This window comes from Balaenoptera physalus, assembly GCF_965194825.1.
Source record: "Balaenoptera physalus genome assembly, chromosome: 7".
NCBI lineage: Eukaryota > Metazoa > Chordata > Mammalia > Artiodactyla > Balaenopteridae > Balaenoptera > Balaenoptera physalus.
In genome coordinates this window covers 34,365,659-34,391,035 of record NC_138886.1, presented here as the reverse complement: position 1 = coordinate 34,391,035, position 25,377 = coordinate 34,365,659, and the positions used below count along the sequence as shown (strand labels likewise).

Genomic DNA, 25,377 nt, shown 5'->3' with positions numbered 1-25,377 from the left:
GTGAAATTATTTCATCTTTAGGGCTGTGGTATCTTCATTTGACAAATGAAAATGTTAACTGGGTGATCTCAAAGTTCCTTTCTGGCTGTAAATTTTATGGTTTTATGAGGTAACTCAGGTGAGTAAACTACAACTTATGGACCAAATCTGGCCCATTGCCTGTTTTTGTAAATAAAGTTTTATTGGAACACAGCCACATTCCTTTATTTATATATTGTCTGTGGTTGCTTTTACACAACTACAGAGTTGAGCAGTTGTGCAGAGACAGTACAGCCAGCAAAGCCTAAAATATGTACTGTTAGACCCTTCACAGAAAAAGCTTGCCATCTCCTGATGAATCAGTATCACATTCTTCCATCCTGTTTGTACCTCTACAAAACAAATTTTGTTGTATCGTGTTCATTTAAATCAGTGTTCAAAAATTCCATTTTGTATAAAAGATAATCCCCTTCCCCCCAAGCACTCCCCCCACACTAGACTATTTAGAAATAATTAATTTTGTTAAGTTAGGTAAAAGGGTACTAATTTTTTATATTTTGGTATTTTTTATAAAGTAACCCTTAAATATTTTTCACAGTGGTATATATTTAATGGTGTTTATGGTTAGTTATTATAATTTTTGATAAGGTCTAGAAAATACATAATTAAAATTTGGATCTTGACCCAAAGCAGTAGTTAGGTCCAGTATGTGACGGAGGTACCATTGTCTCCTCTGGTTGTGGGCCTAAATTTCAAGATTTTGAATTGAATCTATAAAATGACAGCAAAACCAGGCATCCCGGATTGTGGGCCCAGAGGAGCATTCTCCACCACATGGCCTGGTGTCTCCTCCCTCTCACCTAGTGCCACTGCATGGCCCAGGTAAGTGCCTTCCATCCCTGCAGGTAGCACTAGCAGTGATTGAGTGGGGGCCTTGCCAGCACCAAGCAGCCCACAGAGTGGGCCCAAGGTGGTGCTCTCTGACCTGCTGCCTAGTGTGCTCCCAGCCCTCCTCCCCAGCAACAGGAGCCCAGGGAATTGTATTCTGCTGTACCAGATCAGAATAGCACCATGAGGGCCCTGAAAACTAAATTATTATTGGAACCACAGCCTACAAAAGTGGGCCAGGAGATATATGATAAACCTAAACAGAGTAACTGCCTGCTAAAATAGGACATTCGTCTTAACATATGTCCAAATATCCAGGTTACAATAAAAAAAAGTCAATCTTTATACTAAGAGGCAGGAAAATGACAACTTGAATGAGAAAAGATAACCAACAGACACCAACATTATGATGAATCAGATGTTGGAATTATCTGACAATGATTTTAAAGCAGCTGTTGTAAAAATGCTTCAATTTGCAATTGCAAATACTTTTGAAAAAAATGAAAAAATAGAAAATTCACCAAAGAAAGAGAACATACAAAAAAGAACCAAATGGAACAACCAAAATAAAAATGCAGTGTATGAGCTCAATAACAGAATGAATATGATAGAGAACAGAATTAGTGAACCTGAAGATAGAACAATAGAAATTACCCAATCTGGACAACAGAGTAAACAGACTTAAACAAAACAAAACAAAATAACTAGCTGAACCTGAGGGGCCTATAGGGGGTAAAAACATCTAGCAGAGCCTTAGGGACCTATGGAGAAAATAAGAAAAGATCTAATATTTGTATTTTCAGAGCCTCAAAACAAAGAATGGGGCTGAAGGAGTATTTGAAGGCATAATGGCTGAAAACTTCTCAAATTTGCCTAAGGACGTAAACCTACAGGTTCAAGAAGCTTGGGAAATCCCAGACAGGATGAATCCAAAGAATCCCACACCAAGGCAGATCATAATGAAACTTCTGAAAACTAAAGACAAAGAAAAAGTCTTGTAAACAGCCAGAGAGAAATGACACATTACCCATAGGGGAATAGCAGTTTTAATGACAGTAGATTTCTCTTTCACAGTCATGGAGGAATCATGAAGGAGGGAAATGGCACATTTTTAGTGCTGAAAGAAAAAAACCTATTAACCACAAATTCTGTATCCAGCAAAAGTATACTTCAGGACTGAAAGGGAAATAAAAACATTCTCAGATGAAAGAAAACTAAGAGAATTTGTCATTAGCTGACTTACTCTTAAAGAGTGACTAAAGGAAGTTCTCTCAACAGAAAAGATGTAATATAAAATGGCTTGGAACTTCAGAAAGGAAAGAACAAAATGGGTAAAAACAGCTATAAATAAATGGATTATCCTTCTTCTCATGAGTTTCTTAAATAATATTAGTTTGAAGTAAAAATTATAACACCATCTGATGAGGTGCTAACATATGTAAAGAAAAAGTTAAAACAATTGTATTTGTAAAGTAGGGAGGGCAAGGAGACCTAGATGAAAGTAAGGTTTTTACACTTGAAGTGGCAAAACATTGAGATGAGTAGAATGTTATGTTATATGTGTATTGAAATGCATAAGCAACCAATAAGAAACCTATACAAAGTGATATACTAAAAAAACATTATAAATAAATAAGAATGGAATTTTCAAAAATGTTTAACCCACAAGAGTGCAAGAAAAGATAAATAGAAGAATGAGAAACAGGGAACAAATAGAAAACAAATAATAAAGTTCAGACATAAGCCCTAACAAAACGATAATTACTTTAAATATAAAAACACATGAAAATATGTTCAACTTCATTAGCTATTAGGGAAATGTAAATTAAAACTACATTGACAGGGACTTCCCTGGTGGTCCAGTGGCTAAGACTCCGTGCTCCCAATGCAGGGGGCCCGGGTTCAATCCCTGGTCAGGGAACTAGATCCCACTTGCTGCAACGAAGTTCCCACAGACAGCAACGAAGATCCCGTTTGCCACAGCTAAGACCTGGCACAGCCAAATAAATAAATAAATAAATATTTAAAAAAAAAACTACATTGACATATCACCACAACACACCTATCAGAATGGCTAAAATAAAAAATAATGATACAATAATAGTAGGGGACCTTAGCACCCACTGGCATCAACGGACAGATCATCCAGACAAAATCAATAAGGTAACAGTGGTCTTAAACAACACAACAGACCAGTTGGACTCAATAGCTATCTATAGGACATTAAATCCAAAAACAGCAGAATACACATTCTTTTCAAGTGCACATGGAACATTCTCCTGGACAGACCACATACTAGGCCACAAAACAAGCCTCAACAAATTTAAGAGGAAGAAATTATATCAGGCATTTTTTTTCTGACCACAATGGTATGAAACTAGAAATCAACTATGGAAAGAAAAATGGGAAAAGAAGAAACATGTGGAGACTAAAGAACATGCTACTAAAAAACCTTGGTCAATGATGAAATCAAAGAGGAAATCAGAGGGCTTCCCTGGTGGCACAGTGGTGAAGAATCCACCTGCCAATGCAGGGGACATGGGTTCAAGCCCTGGTCTGGTAAGATCCCACATGCTGTGGAGCAGTTAAGCCTGTGCATCACAACTGCTGAGCCTGTGCTCTAGAGCCCACGACCCACAACTACTGAGCCCACGCGCCACAACAGCTGAAGCCCACACACCTATAGCCCGTGCTCCACAACAAGAGAAGACACCTCAATGAGAAACCCGCGCCCCACAATGAAGAGTAGCCCCCGCTCGCCGCAACTAGAGAACGGCTGTGCACAGCAATGAAGACCCAATGCAGCCAAAAATAAACAAATAAAATAAATAAATTAAAATGTTAAAAAAAAAGAGGAAATCAGAGAATACCTCAAAAGACAAATGAAAATGGAAATAGAACTTTCCAAATTTGGGATGCATCAAATGCAGCTCTGAGAGGGAAGTTTATAGCGATACAGTCCTTCTTCAAGAAACAAGAAAAAATCTCAAACAACCTAACCTACCACCTAAAAGAATTAGAAAAAGAACAAAGCCCAAAGTCAGCAGAAAAAATGAAATGATAAAGATCAGAGAAGATATAAGTAAGAGATCATAAAAACCATAGAAAAGATCAATGAAACCAAGAGCTGGTTTTTTAAAAAGATTAAAAAATTGATAAACCTTTAGCCAGGCTCACCAAGAAGAAAAGAGAGAGGACTCAAATGAAATAAGAAGTGAAAGAGGAGAAATAACAACTGATACCACAGAGATATTAAAAAAAAAATCATAAGAGAATACTATGAACAGTTATATGCCAATGAAATGGACAAATTTCTAGAAACATACAGCCTGCCAAGACTGAAACAAGAACATACAGACAATTTGAACAGACTGGCCACTAGAAGTGAAATTGAATTTGTAATAGAAAAACTCTAAGCAGACAAAGTCCAGGGCTGGATGGCTTCACAGGGTGATTCTACCAAACATATAAGAAGAAGTAATACCTATCCTTCTCAAACTATTCCAAAAAACTGAAGAGGGAACACTCCCACATTCATTCCATGGGGCTACCATTATCTTGATACCAAAACCAGACAGAGATACTATAGAGATAGAAAATTACAGGCCAATATCTTTGATGAATATAGATGCAAAAATCCTCAACAAAATATTAGCAAACCAAATCTGACAATATATAAAATGGGTCATACACCATGATCAAGTTTGGATTTATTCCAGGGTCACAGGGATGGTTCAACATTTGCAAATCAATCAGTGTGATACACCACATTAACAAAAGGAAGGATCAGAATCACATGATCATCTCAAGAGACACAGAAAAAACATTTGACAAAATTCCATATCCATTCATGATAAAAATTCTCATCAAGGTGGGTACAGAGGGAACTTATCTCAACATAATAAAGGCCATTTATGACAAACCCACAGCCAAAATCATATTCAGTGGTGAAAACCTTCCCACTAAATTCAAGAATAAGACAAGGATGCCCACTCTTGCCACTTCTATTTAACATAATATTGGAAGTCCTAGCCACAGCAGTCAGAGAAGAAAAAGAAATAAAAGGTATCCAAATTGGAAGGGAAGAGGTAAAATTGTCACTACTTGCCGATAACATGATACTTTATATAGAAAACCCTAAAGTCTCCACCCCAAAACTATTAGAACTAATAAATGAATTCAGCAAGGTTGCAGGATATGAAATTAATATACAGAAATCTGTTGTGTTTCTATACACTAATAATGAAATATCAAAGAGAGAGTAAGAAAGCAGTCACATTTAAAATGATATCAAAAAGAATAAAATACCTAGGAATAAACTTCGCCCAGGAGGTGAAAAACCTATAGTCTGAAAACTATAAAACATTGATGAAGGAAATTGAAGATGATACAAAGAAGGAAAGATATCCCATGCTCTTGGATTGGAAGAATTAATATTGTTAAACTGGCCATACTACCCAGAGCAATCTACAGATTTAATACAGTCCCTATCAAAATACCCAGGACATTTTTCACAAAACAAGAATAATCCTAAAATTCATATGGAACAACAAAAGACCCCAAATTGCTGGAGCAACCTTGAGAAAAAAGAACAAAGCTGGAGTATAACCCTCCCAGACTTCAGACAATACTACAAAGCTACAGTAATAGAAACAGCATGGTACTGGCACAAAAACAGACACATAGATCAATGGAACAGAATAGAGAGCCCAGAAATAAACCCATGCCCCTGTGGTCAATCTATGACAAAGGAGGCAAGAATATACAATGGAGAAAAGACAGTCTCTCTAACAAGTTAGTGCTGGGAAAACTGGACAGCTACATGTAAAACAAGATATTAAATCATTCTCTCACACTATATACAACAGTAAACTAAAAATGGTTTAAAGAACTAAATGTAAGAACTGAAACCATAAAAGTCCTAGAAGAACATAGGCAGAATACTCTTTGACATAAATTGTAGCAATATTTGTTTGGATTTGTCTCCTAAGGCAAAAGAAATAAAAGCAAAAATTTTTAAATGGGACCTAATTAAACTTAAAAGCTTTTGCACAGCAATGAAACAAAAAGACAACCTACACAGTGGGAGAAAATATTTGCAAATGATGTGACCAACAAGCGGTTAATATCCAAAGTATATAAACAGCTCATACAGTTTAATATCAAAAAAACAAACGCCCCAATCAAAAAAGTGAACAGGGCTTCCCTGGTGGCGCAGTGGTTGAGAATCTGCCTGCCAATGCAGGGCACACGGGTTCGAGCCCTGGTCTGGGAAGATCCCACATGCCGCAGAGCAACTAGGCCCATGAGCCACAATTGCTGAGCCTGCGCGTCTGGAGCCTGTGCTCCACAACAAGATAGGCCGCGATAGTGAGAGGCCCGCGCACCGCGATGAAGAGTGGCCCCCACTTGCCGCAAATGGAGAAAGCCCTCGCACAGAAACGAAGACCCAACACAGCCATAAATAAATAAATAAATAAATAAATAAATAAATAAATAAAGTGAACAGAAGACCTGAATAGACATTTTTCCAAAGAGGATATGTAGATGACCCCAGGCCCATGAAAAGCTCAACATCACTAAGCATGAGGGAAATGCAAATCAAAGCTACAATGATGTACCACCTCACACCTGTCAGAGTGGCTGTCATCAAAAAGTCAGCAAATAACCAGTGTTGGAGAGGACATGGAGAAAAGGGAACCCTTGTACACTGTTGGGAATGTAAATTGGTGTAGCCACTATAGAAAACAGTATGGAGATTCCTTAAAAAACTAAAAATAGAATTACCATATGACCCAGCAACTCCTCTTCTGGGCATATGTCCAGAAAAAAAACAAAAACACTAATTTGAAAAGATACATGCACCCCAGTGTTCATAGCAGCACTATTTATAATAGCCAAGACACAGAAGCAACCCAAGTGCCCATTAACAGATGAATGGATAAAGATGATATGGTATATATATATACAATGAAGTATTACTCAGCCATAAAAAAGAATGAAATTCTGCCATTTACAGCAACGTAGATGGACCTAGAGAATATTATGCTTAGTGAAATAAGTCAGACAAAGACAAGTACTATATAATACCACATTTATATGTGGGATCTAAAACATACTACATGTGAATATATCAGCAAAAGAGAAACAGGCTCAAAGTCAAAGATATAGAAAACAAACTTGTGGTTACCCAAGGGGAGAGAGGAGGGGGAGGGGCAAATTAGGGGCATGGGATTAACAAACTATTATGTGTAAAATAGATAAGCAACAAGGATTTATTGTATAGTACAGGGAATTATCTTATTAGCCATTATCTTGTAATAAATTATAATGGAGTATAATCTGCAAAAATACCGAATCACCATGCTGTACACCTGAAACTAATATAATATTGTAAGTAAAATATACTTCAGTTTAGAAAATAGTGATAATACTGAATCTGGCAAGGATACAGAGAAAATGGATCACTCATACATTGCTGTTGGGAATATAAAATTGTACAACCACAATAGAAAATAGTTGGGGAGTTTCCTTTTAAAAAAACAAAACGTGATACCACTATATGACCCAGGAATTCCACTCCTATACATTTATTCCAGAGAAATGAAAACTTAAATTCACACAAAAACCTGTACACAAGTGTCCATAGTAACTTTATTCATAATAGCCCAAAACTGGCAAAAACCCAGATGTCCTTCAGTAGTTGAAATGTTCAGCAAACTGAATACATCCACACTACAGAATACCTCTCAGCAGTAAAAAGGAATGAACTATTGACACATGCAACAACATCAGTGGATCTCAGGGAATTATACTGAGTGAAAGAAGCCAATCTCAAAAAGTTACATACTATGTGATTCTATTTATATAACATTCTTGAAATGACAAAATTATAGAGACAGAGAACAGAGAAGTAGTTGCCAAGAGTCAGGGGTTGGGGAAGGCGGAAGGGTGTGGCAATAAAGGGGTAGAAAGAGGGACCCTTGTAGTGATGGGATAGTTCTGGATGTTGATTGTAGTGGTGGTTACATGGACTTATATGTGTAGTAAAATTGCACAGAACTATACACACACACGTGTACGTTTAAAACTGGTGGAATTTGAATAAGCTCTGGATTATACCAATGTCAGTTGCCTGGTTTTGATATTGTACGATGCAAGATGTTACCCTTGGGGGAAACTGGGTGAAGGGTACATGGGACTTCTATGTACATTTTTTGCAAATTCTCATGAATTTATAAATATTTCACAATAAAAGGTTAAAAATTGATAGCAAAATCTTTCTATATGGTTTTAGTTTTGAGAATTAATATAGTATATGCTTTTGTCTTTTGCCTTTCTCTGTAAGAATTTTGAATTCCATATAGTAGAATGTCTTGTACATTATTGTACAATGATTTCTAGAACTACATACCTAATTGTCTTCATCTGTCTGACTTTGTATAGATTATATTTCAGACTATTTTAATTATACACTATTAAAGATGTAAAACATCTTCATCACATCTTTTTTTAAAGAGCATAATACAAATTGAAAGATACATTTTAAGAGAAATCTAAATACCATCTGGTAGCAGAGGTTATGGGCTGCCTTTCTAATTATAAAATCAAAGAAGTTGCTCTTACCAAAATAGAGCAATAGCAAAAGATTTTATTTCTAAACTTATGAAATATTAACCAGTAATATTAAGTAGTATAAGTTCTTATGAGTTTAAACTTTTTAGAGTCACCAAATCTTTAGAGTCGCTAATGAAAGCTATAAATTATCTTCCCAGAAAAATTAATTTGTGCACATATACATGCATCTTTGTATACTAATGCAGGGAATACATGGGCCCCAGAAGCCCATTCTCAAAAACTCTGGTTAAGAACTCATGCCTGCCGGTTAACAAACTGGAAGGTTCTAGAAAAATAACATAACTGATATTCTCTAATATTGTAGGTATCAATCTAAGTTTACCATGTGTCTACAGTAAAATAGAAAGAGGGGCCAAAAGTGAGGATGCATGATTGATTTATGGTTTCTCTGGGAAATGTTTATTTCTAAAAAAATACAATTCATGACCGCTGTATTTTGTTAAAATGATGAGATTATTAAAATGTGGTTTTTAATATATTTATGCATAAAACATAGATGAGTATGGCACTGACGACCAGGGTTCCATTAGGCCTAGAATGAGAGAAGAAATTGCTGTATGTATATTGTAGTGAGTCAGATCATGGACTTTGGATATGAATAAAGGACTGTCTGGCATTAGCCAATGGGATCCATGATTGAAAAGGCATCTTTCAAGTATTTAGTTAAAGTAAATGAATGTAGGTTTCTGAGATCTTATAGGTTTAAAAGTCATGTACTAAATATTTATAGGAAGCATTTTCTAAAGTACATTTATTGCTTTCTTCTGATTACAAAAGTACTAATGTGTATGGTATAGAAAATTTGCTAAGTAGAAGAAAGTAAAAGGAAGAAAAAAGTCACCTCTAATCCAGACATAAATGTGACCATTAAAAATTATCTTTCTATATTATTTATTTATATAAGTTTTAAAAAATACATATTGGGTCATGATGTATATTACTATTTTATAACCTGTTTTAAAAGGCAATATATTGTGAACATTTTCCATATCATTAAGTACACATCTCCGTTATCATTTTTAGTGTCAGGTTAGTCCATTGTCCAGTCACTCATTGTTGAATATAAATGATTTTCACTATTGTAAGCAATTCTACAATGAACATATTTGTAGAATGATCCTTGCATATATTCACAACTAGTTCCTTAGAATAAATTGGTAGAAATAGACTCTATGGGTAAGAGGGTATACACACTAAGTCTTTACTAATTTGTGCTCTAAACAGATTATACCAGTTAGATTCTTCTAGAAGCATATGGGAGTGATAGTTTGCTTGTGCACTTGCCAACATTGGGCATCAGTGTTTTATTTGCTACTCTAAAAGGTGAAAAAATGTACGTATGTTTTAATTTCTACTTCTTTGATTTTGATTCTTAAGGAAGTTACATTTTTTCATATGTTTATTAGCCCATTTATAGATCTTTTGTAAATTACAGGTTTTTGTCCTTTGTTGGTTTTTCTTTCTAATTGGTAAAAGTGATTTATAAATTAAGAATGTTGAGCCTTTTGTCCTGTAATATGTTGGCAGTGTTAACAATGTTGGCAAGTTTGTTTAATTATGGTATTTTTGGTATACAAAAACTTTAAAATTTTCTATTTACATCTATTAATCTCTAACTTTATGGCTTCTGCCTATAGGTGTTATGCTTAGAAAAGCATTTCTACCCCCATATTATGTAGTATGTCTTCTGTTTTCTTTTAGAATTTTTATCATTTCATTTTTTGCATTTAAATCTCTAATTCATCCAGAATTAATTTTGTTGTATAGCATGAGAGTAGGAATCCTGTTAGCCAGATGTCCTAATATCAATTATGACATAATCCTTTCTTTCCCTGCTGGTTTGAAACACTATCTCTACCAATACTAAATTGTTATAAATATATGACTCAGTTTCTGGGCTTTCCATTTGGAATCATTGATTACCTGTCTATTCTTTAGCAGTGCCAAACTACTCAGATTATTATAACTTTATAATAAGTGTTAATAACCTTTACTTTTTACTTGCTCCTCTCTCTGCCTACTGCAGAGAGAGGAGCAAGTAGACACCTTTGTTAACAAAGGTGTTTACACCTTTGCCCGTTAACACCTACTGCCCCTGTTATAGCACTTAGTAGACTTTGTTATAGATTCTATCAGTTCATTAATTATCTGTTGTGTAACAGGTTACCACGAATTTAGCAGTTTACAGCACATACTTATTATCCTGTAGCTTCTGTGGGTTAGGAATCTCAGAACCACTCAGCTAGATCCTCTGCTTCAAAGTTTCTCATGAGGCTGCAATCAAGGTATCGGCCATGGCTGGGTCAGCTGAGCAGGAATCCCCTTCGAGGCTCACTTGTGTGGTTGTTAGTATAATCCGTCCCTTTTGAGTTGTCCCTTAGTTCCGTCTGGCTATTGGCCAAAGACCACCTTCAATTTCTTGCCATATAGCCCTCCCTAACATGGCTATTTGCCTCATCGAAACCAGCAAGAGACAGATTATGCTAGCAAAGTGGAAATTAGAATCTTTTGTAATCTAATTATGTATAATCCGCTCAACCTTGAAGTATCCTATTGATTAGAAGCGAGTTACTCAAAGGGAGGGGATTACACAAGGTTGTGGATACCAGAGGGAAGAATCACTGGGGTCCATCTACTAGCTGCTTGCTACAGTCACTTTTCTCAACTATACGTGTAGTCCATGAGAATAATGGTACCTTCCTCTTGTTTAATCATTGATCATTACCCTCTGACACAATGCCTGGCATGTCCTTAAATAAATATTTGTGGGATAATAATGTGTCTCTAATAAATGGCGTATGTTTGAGTTGGGATTTTTTTTTGTGGGGGGACAGTCTAAGTATTTGTCTTTTAAGAAACAAAATAATAAGTCTTTTATACTTACTGTTATAAAATTGGTTGGACCTCTATTATCTTATTAAGTTTGTTTTTCACGTCCCTGCGGTTTTCCTTGAACATCTTTCTTTTGCTGTGTTGACAGTTTTCTTTCCTATGCATTAGACTTTCCTATGCATTATCGTGCAATGTTTGCACGATAGCAGTCTCTGCCGTATCCTTGCTGTACTTTCACTCTTCGCTTATAACCCTCTGCTTTCTGCTAGAGCCCTCACAGCTGACTCAAAGCAGGGGAAGATTCCAGTTTACATTTTTAGGGCTCTCGTGCAAGGAAAAGGATTGCTGTCTCCCTGCCAGTTCTGCAGAAGTAAGAGCTGGATATGTTTTTGGCATCTTCTGTCATTACCCAGATGCATTAATACACAAATGTGATGCTCTTATAATTGCAGAGCATCGTATACTAAGTAAGCTTTTGCTGGTAGCCTACAATCTAATCATTTCTTTTAGAATTAAAATATTTTGAGGAGATGTGCTTCATTTCAAAGAGTTGATCTAATTTTTAGAGTATTCCATACTATTGAAAAATTGTGAAATAGGTGTACTGTCACTATCACCACTAGTCCCGTACCCGCTGTTGGGCAAGATGTACTCTTTGATTCATTCAGTCATCCTTTTCATTCTTACAGCATTCACTCTCCCTTGCATGTACCAAGCACTGCCCTAGGCACAAGAAATACAGGTAATTAAGACACTAGTGTCTAGTGAGTCTAGTGAGGGAGACAGACATGAATACAAATTATTTCTCTTTGTGGGTGGTGGGGGGGTATTTCTTTGTCCTCATATTTAGAAAATTTTTCTATGTATATCCAGCACAATTCACATAAAAATTTTTTTGGTGAGGGTATGAGGTGGGAAATCTACGTTTCTTTCCTAAGTAGTTAATTGAGGAATCCCCTCTCTGGTTTGAAATGCCACTTTTATCATGTGCTAAGATGTAATGTAAATTGAGTGTTTCTAAGCTCTCCACTATTTTACTTATTTGTCCAACTATTTTAAATGTTGTACTTTTATAACACATTTCAGTATCTGGTGATGCAGGTCCTTCATTTTTTAGTCATAGTCCAAATTATTCTTTATGTTCAACTGTTTATTCTTTGCATAGTTTTCTTTATTTTGTATTGCTAGTTTCTTAGAGGTGATTAATTGGAAATGTGACTTCTAAGTTCTTTTAAATTCCTAGTTTAAATTAAGCCTTTAATACACTTTCCTCTGATGAATATGAAACATGAAAGTTGATACCAGGTATCATTATAATTTTTGCCCCTTTTGAAATATTTTAATGACTTATTTTGCTGCTCAATGCCACGGAGACTTTAAATGAAAAGTATGGTGTTTGAAACTTGGTATTGACTTTGCTATTTGAATGTTAATTTACCTTTTTTTTATACCTTAGGTTTAGCCCAAAGGCATCACTTTTGCCACCTTTTCAGATGCATCACTCAAGAACCTGTACTAAGGAAATGAGTGGTATGTTTTCTAAACATTATTTTCGTGATACATTATGGTTTCTGGAGCCTCAGAGCCCCCCAAAAAATATCTAATGGTGGCTTTTGACATTTGTTCTCACCTTCTCCCACTTGGAATACATCTTTCCTCCCCTCTTTTCTGATTTCTTTAAGTTATGAATTGAAGTGATCTAAAGAGAAAGTAATACCTCCAAGGATATCATTATTATTCTGACTTGAGACCTTCCTCATACCAGACCTATTCTGTTTCACTTCCACGTGTTACCTACAGAGATATTTGTGTCCCTTGTCACTCTCTTACTCATTAGAGAGTAAGCTTTAAAGCACATAAATAGGGGACTTCAACTCATAAAATAGTTTCAGATACTCTACCATGTAAAATCTGGGCCCCTAAACTCTGTGCATTGACCACTAAGCATCTAAATATGAATATAAATATATAAAATCCAAAAGGACTGTTAAGAAATCAATAGAAGACATAATAAAGTTGAAGAATCTGAAGATTAGAAGTGCACACACTCATCTTGTCTCCTCCAACCAGTGTTAATTCCCTGCTCTTAGACCCACCCAAGGGATACAGTATTTTCAGAAATTATGCTGCATGAAATTTAAATGTGGTTTTAAATGATTTGCTGCTTTAAGTGTGATTCTTACTGAGTTGAAATCATTTTTTTCCATAGGAATATATCTCCAGTATTTCTCATAGAAATTAACTGAACAATTTGACTCTTGTTTATATCAATTACTTTTACATATGCATTTTCTGAAAAATGACTACTCAGTAAAGTCGTATACCCTTTAGAGGCTGTAAATCCTTTACATTAGAATAAGCGTTTTCTGCAGAACCAAGAGGACTTGTTTCAGGAGGATTATGATTCACCCAGCAGCTGATTTACACACACTTATACATAACCTCTCCTACCTGCTGGCAGCCTAAATTACTTCCTTGATTTGTTTAACAAAAGGTACAGAAGCTTAGCTGACTCCAGTGGCCCCACAGAGCAGGTGCATTTGCAAAGCCTCCAACTATATGTCAGCTGCTGACACTCTCTCTTTAAGGGAGGGACTGGCCAGTTCCAAGAAACTCATCTTTTCTTTCTTCCTGGTTCTTTTATATATCATTATTTGGGAAGAACTTTATAAATTAACTGTGCCTTTAATAGGAAATGTATGTGGACATCCTGGACCCTTCTGTTGGCTGAGCCAAACCAAGTCTCAGCAAGGGCAGGTCTCGTGCCCTATGGTGGGTAAAGCAGAGTCAGCATCCAGCCATCCTCAAGGAACAGCTCTCCCTTTGGCTTCCTGGCGTCCTCAAAGGCCAGCATCCCCAGACCAGCCTATGTGTCTCCACCACCCAGTTTAAAAAATAAAATAAAATAAAAATTGTTGAATCCCAGCAGAAATACTATATGATTAAAATATGAACATATTTTGCTTATAGATGGTAATTTTTAAAATACTCTGATCTGTATCCCAGTAAAATTTAGAAAAGGTTTGGAATGAATTTCATAGTTCTTAAAATACCAGAAATATCAGCTATTGGGGACACTTAAATTTCTTTATTGCCTTAGGGTGTTAACTCAGGCATTCTAAGTTTTAAATAAAAAATAAATGTGAGTAAGAGAGCTAGCCAAAACTTTATAAATATTCGCTTGTGAAAGATGAATGGATTGGATTGGAGAAATAAAAACAAATCATTAATAGTCATTTATGAGCACCAAACCTTTTATTTATGTTTGTAAACTGAGGCTAGGATGATTATTACAGGTGGATCAATTTTTGAACTTTCATTTATTGCTAAATTATTTTTTTCTCATTAATAAAGGGAAAAATTGATCATACCTTAAAACCTGGACAATTACTTATTTTTTATAAAATGTTCTTTGATCTTACTATTAAGGCATTATCCTTAGGCTTTGTAAAATATAGCTTTAAACTTATCATTACATATATACCGTTATTGTCTAAAATTTAACCTTTCTTAGTTGCAATTAGAAAATGATTGGTTAAATAATAAATTTCATTATTCTTTATGAGTTTAAATTAAACCATGACGTATCCTTGGAAAATAAAGGGGCTAGTTTCCCTCTCTGAGTGGCTGTTGACCTTCTTGGTTATTTCAGGGTTAAAACTTAGAATGAAATTGCCGTGGTCCTGCTCTCCTAATCCTGCTCCCTTTGAAAGTCCCTTAACCCCCCCAAGCCTGAAGTATAACAAAGCCTGAAGACACAAATACTAGGTAATGGGGATAATCAAAAATGTTAAGCATTCTGGTTAATTCTATCATATTTTTTAATTTAAAGATAATTTAAATCAGGCTGTTGAAAAACCAAATGCCACGCCTCCTGCCTCTTACACTTATAAAATGGATGAGGTTCAAAACCGCATAAAGGAAATACTAAACAAGCATAACAATGGCATTTGGATATCTAAGCTTCCACATTTTTACAAAGAATTATATAAAGAAGAACTTAATCAAGGAATTTTACAACAGTTTGAACACTGGCCTCATATTTGCACGGTACGTTTCTTCTTATTCCTCCCTCCTGATGCCTCCTCCCTGCCGCACTTTCAGATTTTGAGTTGTTAGTAATATCACCTTTTATTTGGGGAGCACGAAGCTCTTTACATAATATTGCTTCATTAATCTTTATGACTACGATTAACACATACCGGTTCTTATTTATAGGAGAAATATGTCACGGCTGAGGTCTTGTGTGTGTTGTAATTGCTGTTTTTATAGATTTTAAGTTATTTTTAAATACATTTAATATGTGGTAATATATATACCATTTTGTACTGAACTGTTACCAATAGATACTGATGGCTTTGTTGTCTTAATAACTTGAACTTAACTGGTAATAGAACATTTTTTGTTAGCCTCAAATTTTATGTTCTTGTTCCTGAGCATTTTTAAAGACATTCAGCTGAACAAATTTTAGTTATTTTGGCTAATTATTTATAGACTACATCTAAAAAAATTAATACAGGGTTCAGATTTAAACTATTCACAAATTTCTTTGGAGAAAAATATTGAAAAGTGAGGTGACATCTATTTCCATGCCTGTTCCTACTTGAGAATCTATTATAATAAAACGATGGATCAGAGTAGTTTATTAGACATCTTTTAGTTCATCCAGAGATAGAGACAACTAGATTCTTAAACCAAAATAACTAATTTTTAGATATTTCTTAATGTTTATTTACATAGAATTTATTCAACAAAATAACTTCTAAATTAGCAGTTACTTGGTGCTTCCAAGCTTATAGAACTAAATATGCATGACAATTATTGCTTGATAGAGGGCTTTCATTTCTTTAACTTAATATATATTTTGGCCCCCAACCCTGTTGGGCAGAGTGTGGGCCACTCTCTCTTATAAGCACCTGACCTAAAGACAGCATGTATTTTTATAACCACTTCTTCCTCCAGGGCACTGACACCCACTCCAGTCCCATGGGCTTTCCAGTCAAGAGTCATCCATCCATCCATCTATCTGTCTTATTTGTTCTTACATCATTCACTCTGCACCTGCAGATACCATGCACTGCTTTGGGGGCTGAGACCACCTTAGGGCAATGTGATGTGCTGATGAATATATACATACAGTGTGAAGTGGGAAAACAAGAAGAAATGTCAAACTCTGGAATTATGGCTGTTTCCCTACCTATAAAGTCAAGAATGATCATAAGAATGTTATCACTGATTTATGTTGAATATGGGGTTTATTCTTGTAGTGGGAATTCCTAAGGTTGCTATTCAATTCATTCCATTTTTACTCCTTTCTGCAAAGAATATTCTCACTGGATGCAGGTTTAGCAGCATTTGAGGACCCCCTTAGGTTTCCATAATCTTGAAGGGGACTTCTGAGGTTTCACCAGGCTGCTTGATTTGAAGGTTCAGGGCCTGGAGCTCGTTTTTGGAATGCATATGGTTCTTTTATTTTTTAAATCCGTAGACATTCATGAACTTATGTCTTCAATGAACTTTAAACCCTTTTATTGTGAATATACACATATAACTCACTATTAAGCTTCGATAAAGAAATTATCTTTGGAGTAAAAGAATTTTAAATTAACTTCACAAATTCTTCTTAATGTATTATGTTTCTGGTCACTTTGTTTTACACTGCATGATAATTACTAGTATTTGTGTAGCTTAATTTATGACTTTTGGCGGGAAATTTTCATCCTCGCTACTCTGCATATCTGCAAAGCCTCAAAATTTCTCTTGCTAGGACTGCAGGAGAGAGAGTACCTATCTCTTTGATGTTAAAACTTTATCTAAAGTGGGTGGTTTCCTACTAAATTTCAGGTGCTGAAATGACTGATTTTTAATTTTTTGGTTGCTCAAATGCATCTCTGTTGCATGATTATTTTCTGTCCAGGCAGTGAGGGTGGAATGTGATGCAGAAATGTAATGTATCTTTCTTATCTCCATGCTGTTTCTCTCAGTTTTGAGTAGGACTGTTTAGATGCAATCACTATCAATTGTCAGGTGTGAGAATTTACTTAGTGAAGCATTGTGTCTAGGATGACAAAAACTGCCAGTTTTAATGACATCTGTTGATATTTTTCAAAACTGTTTTTTTAATAGCTCTGATTTTTTTTTTTTAAACAGCCTACTGGTAAACAGTTTCAAACTGTTACACCATGTTTATTTTTAGGCAGTTTTAAACAGTTACACCATGGTTATTTTCCCTTTTTTCTGACTTCTTGCTTTTCATCTTGCTGAAAAACTGATAGCATGCCCAGGGCTGATTCTACTGCAAACAGGGTCAGACAGGTTAGAACACAGTGCAGAAATTTTAGGGTAAGAAAGACTTAGTAATGTGTATCTCCATATGTCTTGTTGTGTAAGTGAAGAAGAAATCTGAGTGCAGTGTACTTCTTTATTTTAGAAGAAAAAAAAAGTGCTTTCTCCCCCCAGTCATGTAAAATGTCCCATATAAAAATATTGAAAAATAAAGTTATAAAAGAAATAAAAATCCCCCATCATCCTATCTCCCAGAGATAATCACTTGCAGGATTTCCATTTGAATATAGGATGGGTAGCATCAGCTCAAGGGACCAAATAAAAGCTCTGAAATTTTACCTTCATGAAGATTTAATCAGCTATATGCTATAAGTCACTTTACAAGGTTGTTAGATGGTATTTTGATGCAGGCAGAAGGAGGCTTTGAATCTGTTGTCCTTAACCTTTTGGATCTCTCTGACAACAAAATGTGGACTGAGAGTTTTGAAAGCTAAAGAGAATATAAAATCATATTAACAATGGTGACCCAGTTCCATAGTGTTCCTAGGCAACTTTCGAGGGAAATGGAACTTGTGCAGAAGCTGTCTTCGAAAGGCAAAGAGCCCAAGATGGCAGGCTGTTGACCAAGGATACTGGCATCTAAGAATTGCCGTTGGGTCCTAGGAGAAGGATAGCAACATCTCTTGGCTGTTCTAAAGTGGTGGCCTTATTAATAATGTTCTCCTTAATTGTTGTATTTGGCTAGTATTTATAAAATGCTTCTGTGAGCCACCCACTGACCTGGGTGCTAAGAATAACAGTAAACAAGACAGACCTGGACCTTGCCCTTACGGAACTTACTGTCCAACAGGGAAAATAAACATTGAGCAGATAAGGGCAAGCCTGCAATAGTTATGAAGGAGAAATGCAGGGTGCTAAGGAAACGTGTAAACAGGAGGATGTGACGTAGTCTGATGAGTCAAGAAAAGCTTCCCAGAGGAGGTGTCTGTTACACTAAAACCTGAGCGATGAGTTGAAGTAAGTTAGACAAAGGTGGGAATGCTGGGGAAAAGGCACCTCAGACAAAAGAAACAGCCTGTGCCAAAGCCTGAGACAGAAAAACATGGCTTTTTCAGGAAACTGTAAGAAATTCAATAAGAAGAGAGTGGCTCAAGAAGAAACTCAAGAGGCAAACGGGCCAATTCAGTTTATTAAAGAGTCATCATTTGGTGGAAACTTAGTGGGTCCCTGCCATGAGGTCACGCAGGATCCAGAGCCTCTGGCCGACTTCAATTTCTAGTAAAATTTCAAATCTTGTGACAATTACTGTTGAACATCAGAGATTTTGTTGAAATCCACTCTGAAACATGGGTGGAGAAACGTCTCCATTCCTACCTGAGACAATATCTGTCTTTAGTGCCTTACCTGAAGCTGTGTGGAGAGCTGGGCGGCTCGTTTAGAGCCAGATAGGAATAGATGCACTCAGCTGAGAAGGCTCTCTGCCAGTAGCCTGAAAGACCTAGCGTAGGAGCAGTGGGAGGCAACTTCAGGATAGTGGGAAACATTCTGAGTTCAGCTGGAAGCACCTCAGGCCTTAATTACAGAACATAACATTTAGTGAATGAGAACATAGAATGTTGTAAATGAGAAAAAATACCTAATGACGCTAATTATTCATGCTTTTATAAAAAGGTTTTACTGTTAGTCTGTATTTTATATGTCATTTTTCTGTCCGTTAGAAATCACTGAGCTTTATTTTAAGTCGTTTAGTCCTCTAATACCTCAGACTTTTAAAAATTCCTAAAGTTCTGGATTGCGTCAATATAGCAATTTCTGTAATATCAAAAGAGGCAACAGCAGTTCTGCCACTTACATATTTTTGTATTTTTGTATGTTCAGGAATTTGTCTTAACTTTGTGGTAATTAATTATATAAGATAAAGCACCTGTCAGCTCATGCAAAATGAATTGCCTCTGTTTTTAAAGCCTGGATATTTCTGGGTTAAAAACAAATTGAATTTCTAAGGAAGTGAACAGAAATGAAACAGCAGTGATATATCCTCAGGCTTAGTGGTGTTGATACAGTCTATGCAGCCATGGCAGCAGAAGCAGCAACGAGAAGTAAAGCTAGTACTTGAAAGTACAGCCATAATATCTAATTGGAATCCAATTTCTTTTCTAACTTTTCACCAATAAAAAGAAATATGCAATGAACACATTGGAACAGTTTTTAAATTCAATTTCAGTGACCATCTGAATAGGAGAAAGATAAAAGAGCACTGCGGCGAAATCAAAATAGGGCAGCAGGGGAGTAATGTGACATTGCTGTTCTGGTACTTGAAACAGAAAACTACCCATAAGGCCCAATAGTACAATAGAAAGAGTTTGGGCTTTGCAGTTAGGTTTTTGCCCTGGCCATTTCTTAGTGGTGTTACTTTCAGCATACAAATCTGGGCTTCAGTATGCTCTAAAATGTGACTGTTTCTTCCCATCTCTTAGGGTTGTTAGAATTAAGTTACACAAACTATAAACAGCTGCCAGTACAGTATAGAAACATGGCAGGTCTATAGGGGACTTCCCCTGGTGGTCCAGTGGTTAAGACTCCGTGCTTCCAATGCCAGGGGCGTGGGTTTGATTCCTGGTTGGGGAACTAAGATCCCACATGCTGCACAGTGTGGCCAAAAAGAAAAAAGAAAAAAAGAAACATAGCAGGTGTATAGGAAAAGACAGCTGTTATTTTTCCAGGAACAGTCCAGCTTAAATGTAAGCAAGTTAAAACCCACTGGTAAACTAGAGGCATACCCAGCAAGCTCTATAGAGGAGCCTATCTCAGTGAAAACAGAGGAAACGCTAAAGAGGGCGGAACAAAAGTTTAAATTGAAAAGTAAGAGCAGTGGATAAAGGAACTAAAACTCTTAGATGAAGTGAGTTTCTGCCATCCTAGAGGAGCAGATCCTGCTCCCCACAAAGGTAATGAGAAGCATATCTAGTACCTACTTAGCTTAGAATGCACAGTGAAAGCCACAGCTGCCAGCCAAGATCATGCCCAAAAGGTCCGCACACATTTAACCAGGATAATGTCTTCCTGAAGGGGACCTGTGAACAAGGGCCTAACCTTGGGCCACACTAAAGGAAAATGGCTTGAAGTTTATCGAAATATAAATGGTTGTAGTCAGCATCAGTGTGAAGTCCTTACTAGGAAAGGGATGGGAGTGAAAGAGTATTAGCCTTGAAATACATAATGTCTATAAAACTACTTACCCAAGATGGTGGAGAAAGAGTTTCTCTGGATAGGTGGTTTGTGAACAGACAGGGTACCATCTACAAGGAACTTTTTACCTTTACCTTTGATTAAACCTCTGTGGAATATGCCACAAACATCTGTACTTTCTTAAACAGAAGCGACTAAAAATTATAACCCTTGCTGAATAATCTTGGGCGTAGCATGAACCGCTGCAGAGAGGGTGGCAGTTGTAGGTGGTCTGGAATGCTGAGTTGGGTGTTAGCTCATCTCAGTGTATTATCCTGCGTGCAGTATAAACCCCACCCACTGCCCTTAGAGGCTTCAGATCTGAACCTATCAGTTTGTCTTCACTGTGGCCCAGTCAGGCCATTGGGGACCATTTCCTCATCTCTTTCTCAGTTGTCTAACTTTCCCAGCACTTCTCAGCATTAACACAAAAAGACTGAGCTCTGTAGAAGGTAATCAACCAGTCTTTCTTTCTGTGAACTCGCTAATCATAGGGTGCAAGCTTCTGGTCAGTGGCTCTTTGATGTTTTAGTTGTTGCTAGGTACCCAGAGGTCTTTACTGCCTGCTGAAATTGAGTTTTTTAATTGGTTTGTTTTTGAGTTCCAAGCCACTGCTAATAGTTGGAGTGCTGGAAGGCAGGTCTACAGGTAAACGTGATTTTACCATACTGTCTGAGGTTGGTATTGGGTGGTGACCATATAAAATGAAATTTAGAATGTAATTTAAAGCTTCAACACAAAGAACTACTACCCAATGGAAACAAAACGGTGTCTGAATGAGACCCATACAACTGCTTTGAGACTTTTTGATTTAATTGGACAATACCAATTCTGTTACAGAATCCCAAAGAAAATTCTAATTCCATAAGAAACAGTAAGTTTACCTCAGCAGCCTATGCTGCAGGGTTAGCAGGTGAGCCTTCATAGACTCAGAGGAGTTTGGCTTCAAGAACTTTACAGCACAGGTAAATTAGGAAGAAGTAAAGACCTCTTAGAATTAAGAAGACAATTTCTAGGCATTTAGCATGAAGACTTCTATTTGTGTGAACTTGTAGGGCTCCTGAAGAAGTTGATGTTTTAAGTCCTTGAGTCTCACATCTACCAAACCTAATCTGTCAACTCCAAACTTACAAAAACTCAGAGGGATGTGAGAGAAGTATCTCATTCAAGTTGTGATTCCAAATGAGGCAGAAATCAAGCTAAATATAGTGAACTTGTGGGAATAGAAGGTTTAAGGCATGTTAGACACTAGAATCTTCTGATGATCACCAAAGGAGATGGCTTGAACTCCATGGTGTAAGGAGTTAATCCTTTAGGTTTACCTACCTGTCTCTGCTGTTGGGAGTTGGAGGTAAGGACCCATACATAGTAAATCTATGGAGTTCCAGGTCATGCCAGTTTCCAGTCATTGGACTGGTGATTTTTTGGGTGGATATCCAAAACCAAAGAAAAAACTGAAGAGCCACAAAACAATGAAAGCATGGAAGAAAATGGCAGGATTATGATCCTGAGTCTTCTCCTATAGAACAGGAGGCCTTTTGACCCCCTTCTCAGGTATGTACCTGAATCAATTAGACCACAGGAACTATTGGGTTGGCCAAAAAGTGCCTTCGGTTTTTAAGTAAAAATAAAACACACATTTTTCATTTTCACCAAGAACTTTATTGAACAACGTATTCACCCTTTTGTTCCACTACTTTCTGCCATTTTTCAGGCAACTTCATAATTCCATCTTCCCAAGATTTTTTATCTTTTTGAGCAAAGAACTGTTCCAGGTGCCTTTTACAGTATTCCAGGGAATTGAAATTTTTTCCATTAAGAAAATTTTGTAAAGACCTAAGTAAATGGAAATCCGAAGGTGCAATAATATCTGGTGAATATGGCGGATGAATCAGAACTTCCCAGCCAAGCTGTAACAGTTTTTGCCTGGTCGTCAAAGAAATATGCGGTCTCACGTTATCCTGATGGAAGATTATGCATTTTCTGTTGACTCGTTCTGGATGCTTTTCGTCAAGTGCTGGTTTCAGTTGGTCTAATTGGGAGCAGTACTTGTTGGAATTAATCGTTTGGTTTTCCTGAAGGAGCTCATAACAGGACTCCCTTCCAATCCTACCATATACACGTCATCACCTTCTTTGGATAAAGACCAGCCTTTGGTTGGTGGTGGCTCATTTCGCTTGCCCCATGATCTCTTCCGTTCCACATTATTGTACAATATCCACTTTCCATCGCCTGTCACAATTTGTTTTAAAAAACAGAACATTTTCATTACGTTTAAGTAGAGAATCAAATGTGGAAATATGGTCAAGGTTTTTTTCGCTTAACTTATGTGGAACCCAAACATCAAAGTGATTCACATAACCAAGCAGGTGCAAATGATTTTCAGTGCTTGATTTGGATATTTTGAGTATGTTGGCTATCTCCCACGTGGTATAACGTTGATTGTTCTCAATGAATGTCTCGATTTGATCACTGTCAACTTCAACTGGTCTACCCGACCGTGGAGCATCTTCCAGCGAGAAATCTCCAGCACAAAACTTCGCAAACCACTTTTTAAAATTTATTTATTTTATTTATTTATTTTTGACTGCGTTGGGTCTTCATTGCTGCGCACGAGCTTTCTCTAGTTGCGGCGAGTAGGGGCTACTCTTCATTGCGGTGCGTGGGCTTCTCACTGTGGTGGCTTCTCCTGTTGCGGAGCACGGGCTCTAGGCACGTGGGCTTCAGTAGTTGTGGCTCACGGGCTCTAGAGCACAGGCTCAGTAGTTGTGGCACACAGGCATAGTTGCTCCGCAGCATGTGGGATCTTCCCGGACGAGGGCTCGAACCCATGTCCCCTGCATTGGCAGGCAGATTCTTAACCACTGAGCCACCAGGGAAGCCCCGCAAACCACTTTTGACGTGTTCGATCAGTCACAGCACCTTCTCCATACACTGCACAAACCTTATTTTTGCGTTTCAGTTGTGTTTTTACCTTTCTTGAAATAATAAAGCATGATATGTGGAAAATGTTGCTTTTTTTCTTCCATCTTCAGTATTAAAATGGCTACACAAAAATTCACCAATTTTGATAAGTCTTTTTTTAAATGCACACTGATATGATGGCTGTCACAATACAATCTAACAAAATCATTTCAAATGAAGTTAGAAAAAACTAAGTGCTACTAGAGCCATCTTACAGAAAAAACGAACGAACCTTTTGGCCAACCCAATAGAAGTTGTAAAAGCACCCTCTTGAAAGATCCAACTGGAATGATTAGCAGCTGATTATCACACTAAGGAAATAATAAAAGCCATGTTTCAAGTAGCTGTTGACTTACCTTGGTCATTTATGAAGGCCAGAAGACAGCTGTTCTGTTTTGGGGGATGAGACAAGAGAACAGCATGTAAATCTGGTCAGATGTACCAGAGCACAGTGAAGAGTGGACACCATACTGTAACCCACATTCCAGCAATTTCTTGCCTTTGGGGAGATTCTCATAGGCTAGGAATAGATATAGTAATAGGTGTTGTTTCTAAGCCCATTGACCAGAAAATTAAAAAGAAGACACATGTTGTGGAGGACAGATGGTGATCACATTGGAATGCCTGAGAAAAGCAAATTTTCACTTTCATGAAAAATTTAAAACAAAGAGTTTAAGTTGAAAAAAATTACATTTGTCTTAAATTACATATATTTTAAATTCTAAACAATATGAGTTTCATGATCTTTTCCTTTGAATTGAGTAACCCTTCAGCTATTCTCCAAAGATTGGCTAATGAAGTACCTGGACCAGGCATATCTTCCATGTCACTAAATTATCCATGAATACTTGTCTAACATGTTGAAGAACATCTGAATCAACTCCAGTTAGTGTCAGGTTCTGTTCCTAAAGTCAGGCTTATGTTTAATCTTAGTAGATGCTAATTTGAATTCAAAGAGGCCAAATCGCTAGAGAATAAAGTAGAATTAGGCACATAACTGGCTTATGAGATCAAGAAGAAGCCAGTAAAAATTGGAAAGTGGCTACAATTCAAGGAACTAGTCATTTGGGGATTGCTGGGGGCTGGGGTAGGGTATCTACTTTAAACAATGAAAATAAAACTGCTGAGGAAACAAACCTGCCTTCTAGTTCAGATGATTATTTGGCCATTGTTTGTACTTTGAATAAACTCAGGCTTACTGGTCAAAAATCTACTTTATAGGCTGACTGGCAAAGCTTGATATAAATGCTACTGGCAAAGCTTGATATAAATGCTCCAGACAAAGCCCTGGAAGCTTACTACTTCCAGGTGATCTTTAAGCATTATTCTGGAATAAAGGCCAGAAAAATGGGAATTCTCCTCTTGTCCTGACCAAATTCACATCAAGTGGACCTAATATTCATAACTTCTGTTAAGATAGTAATCCCTAGTTAGAAGAACTCAGTGTGCTGGTCATGTTCAGAGGTCATGTTTAGAGGTTTGACAGATTTGACAATTACATTGTTAGGTAATTGGTCCTGATTGCATCTAAAGCACAGGTGGAATGGAAGCTTTGGGGCCAAG

At 36.9% G+C, this 25,377-nt stretch overlaps 1 protein-coding gene across 1 annotated transcript in view; it reads left to right on the top strand.

Moving 5' to 3' along the window:
* The window catches only part of TDRD7 (tudor domain containing 7), an 89,609-nt gene that overhangs the window by 28,618 nt on the left and 35,614 nt on the right, over positions 1-25,377 (top strand). Inside the window, exons 5-6 of the mRNA XM_082468559.1 lie at positions 12,794-12,867; positions 15,170-15,387. Coding sequence (XP_082324685.1) covers positions 12,794-12,867; positions 15,170-15,387 — 292 coding nt within the window. The remainder of the gene's footprint in view (positions 1-12,793; positions 12,868-15,169; positions 15,388-25,377) is intronic.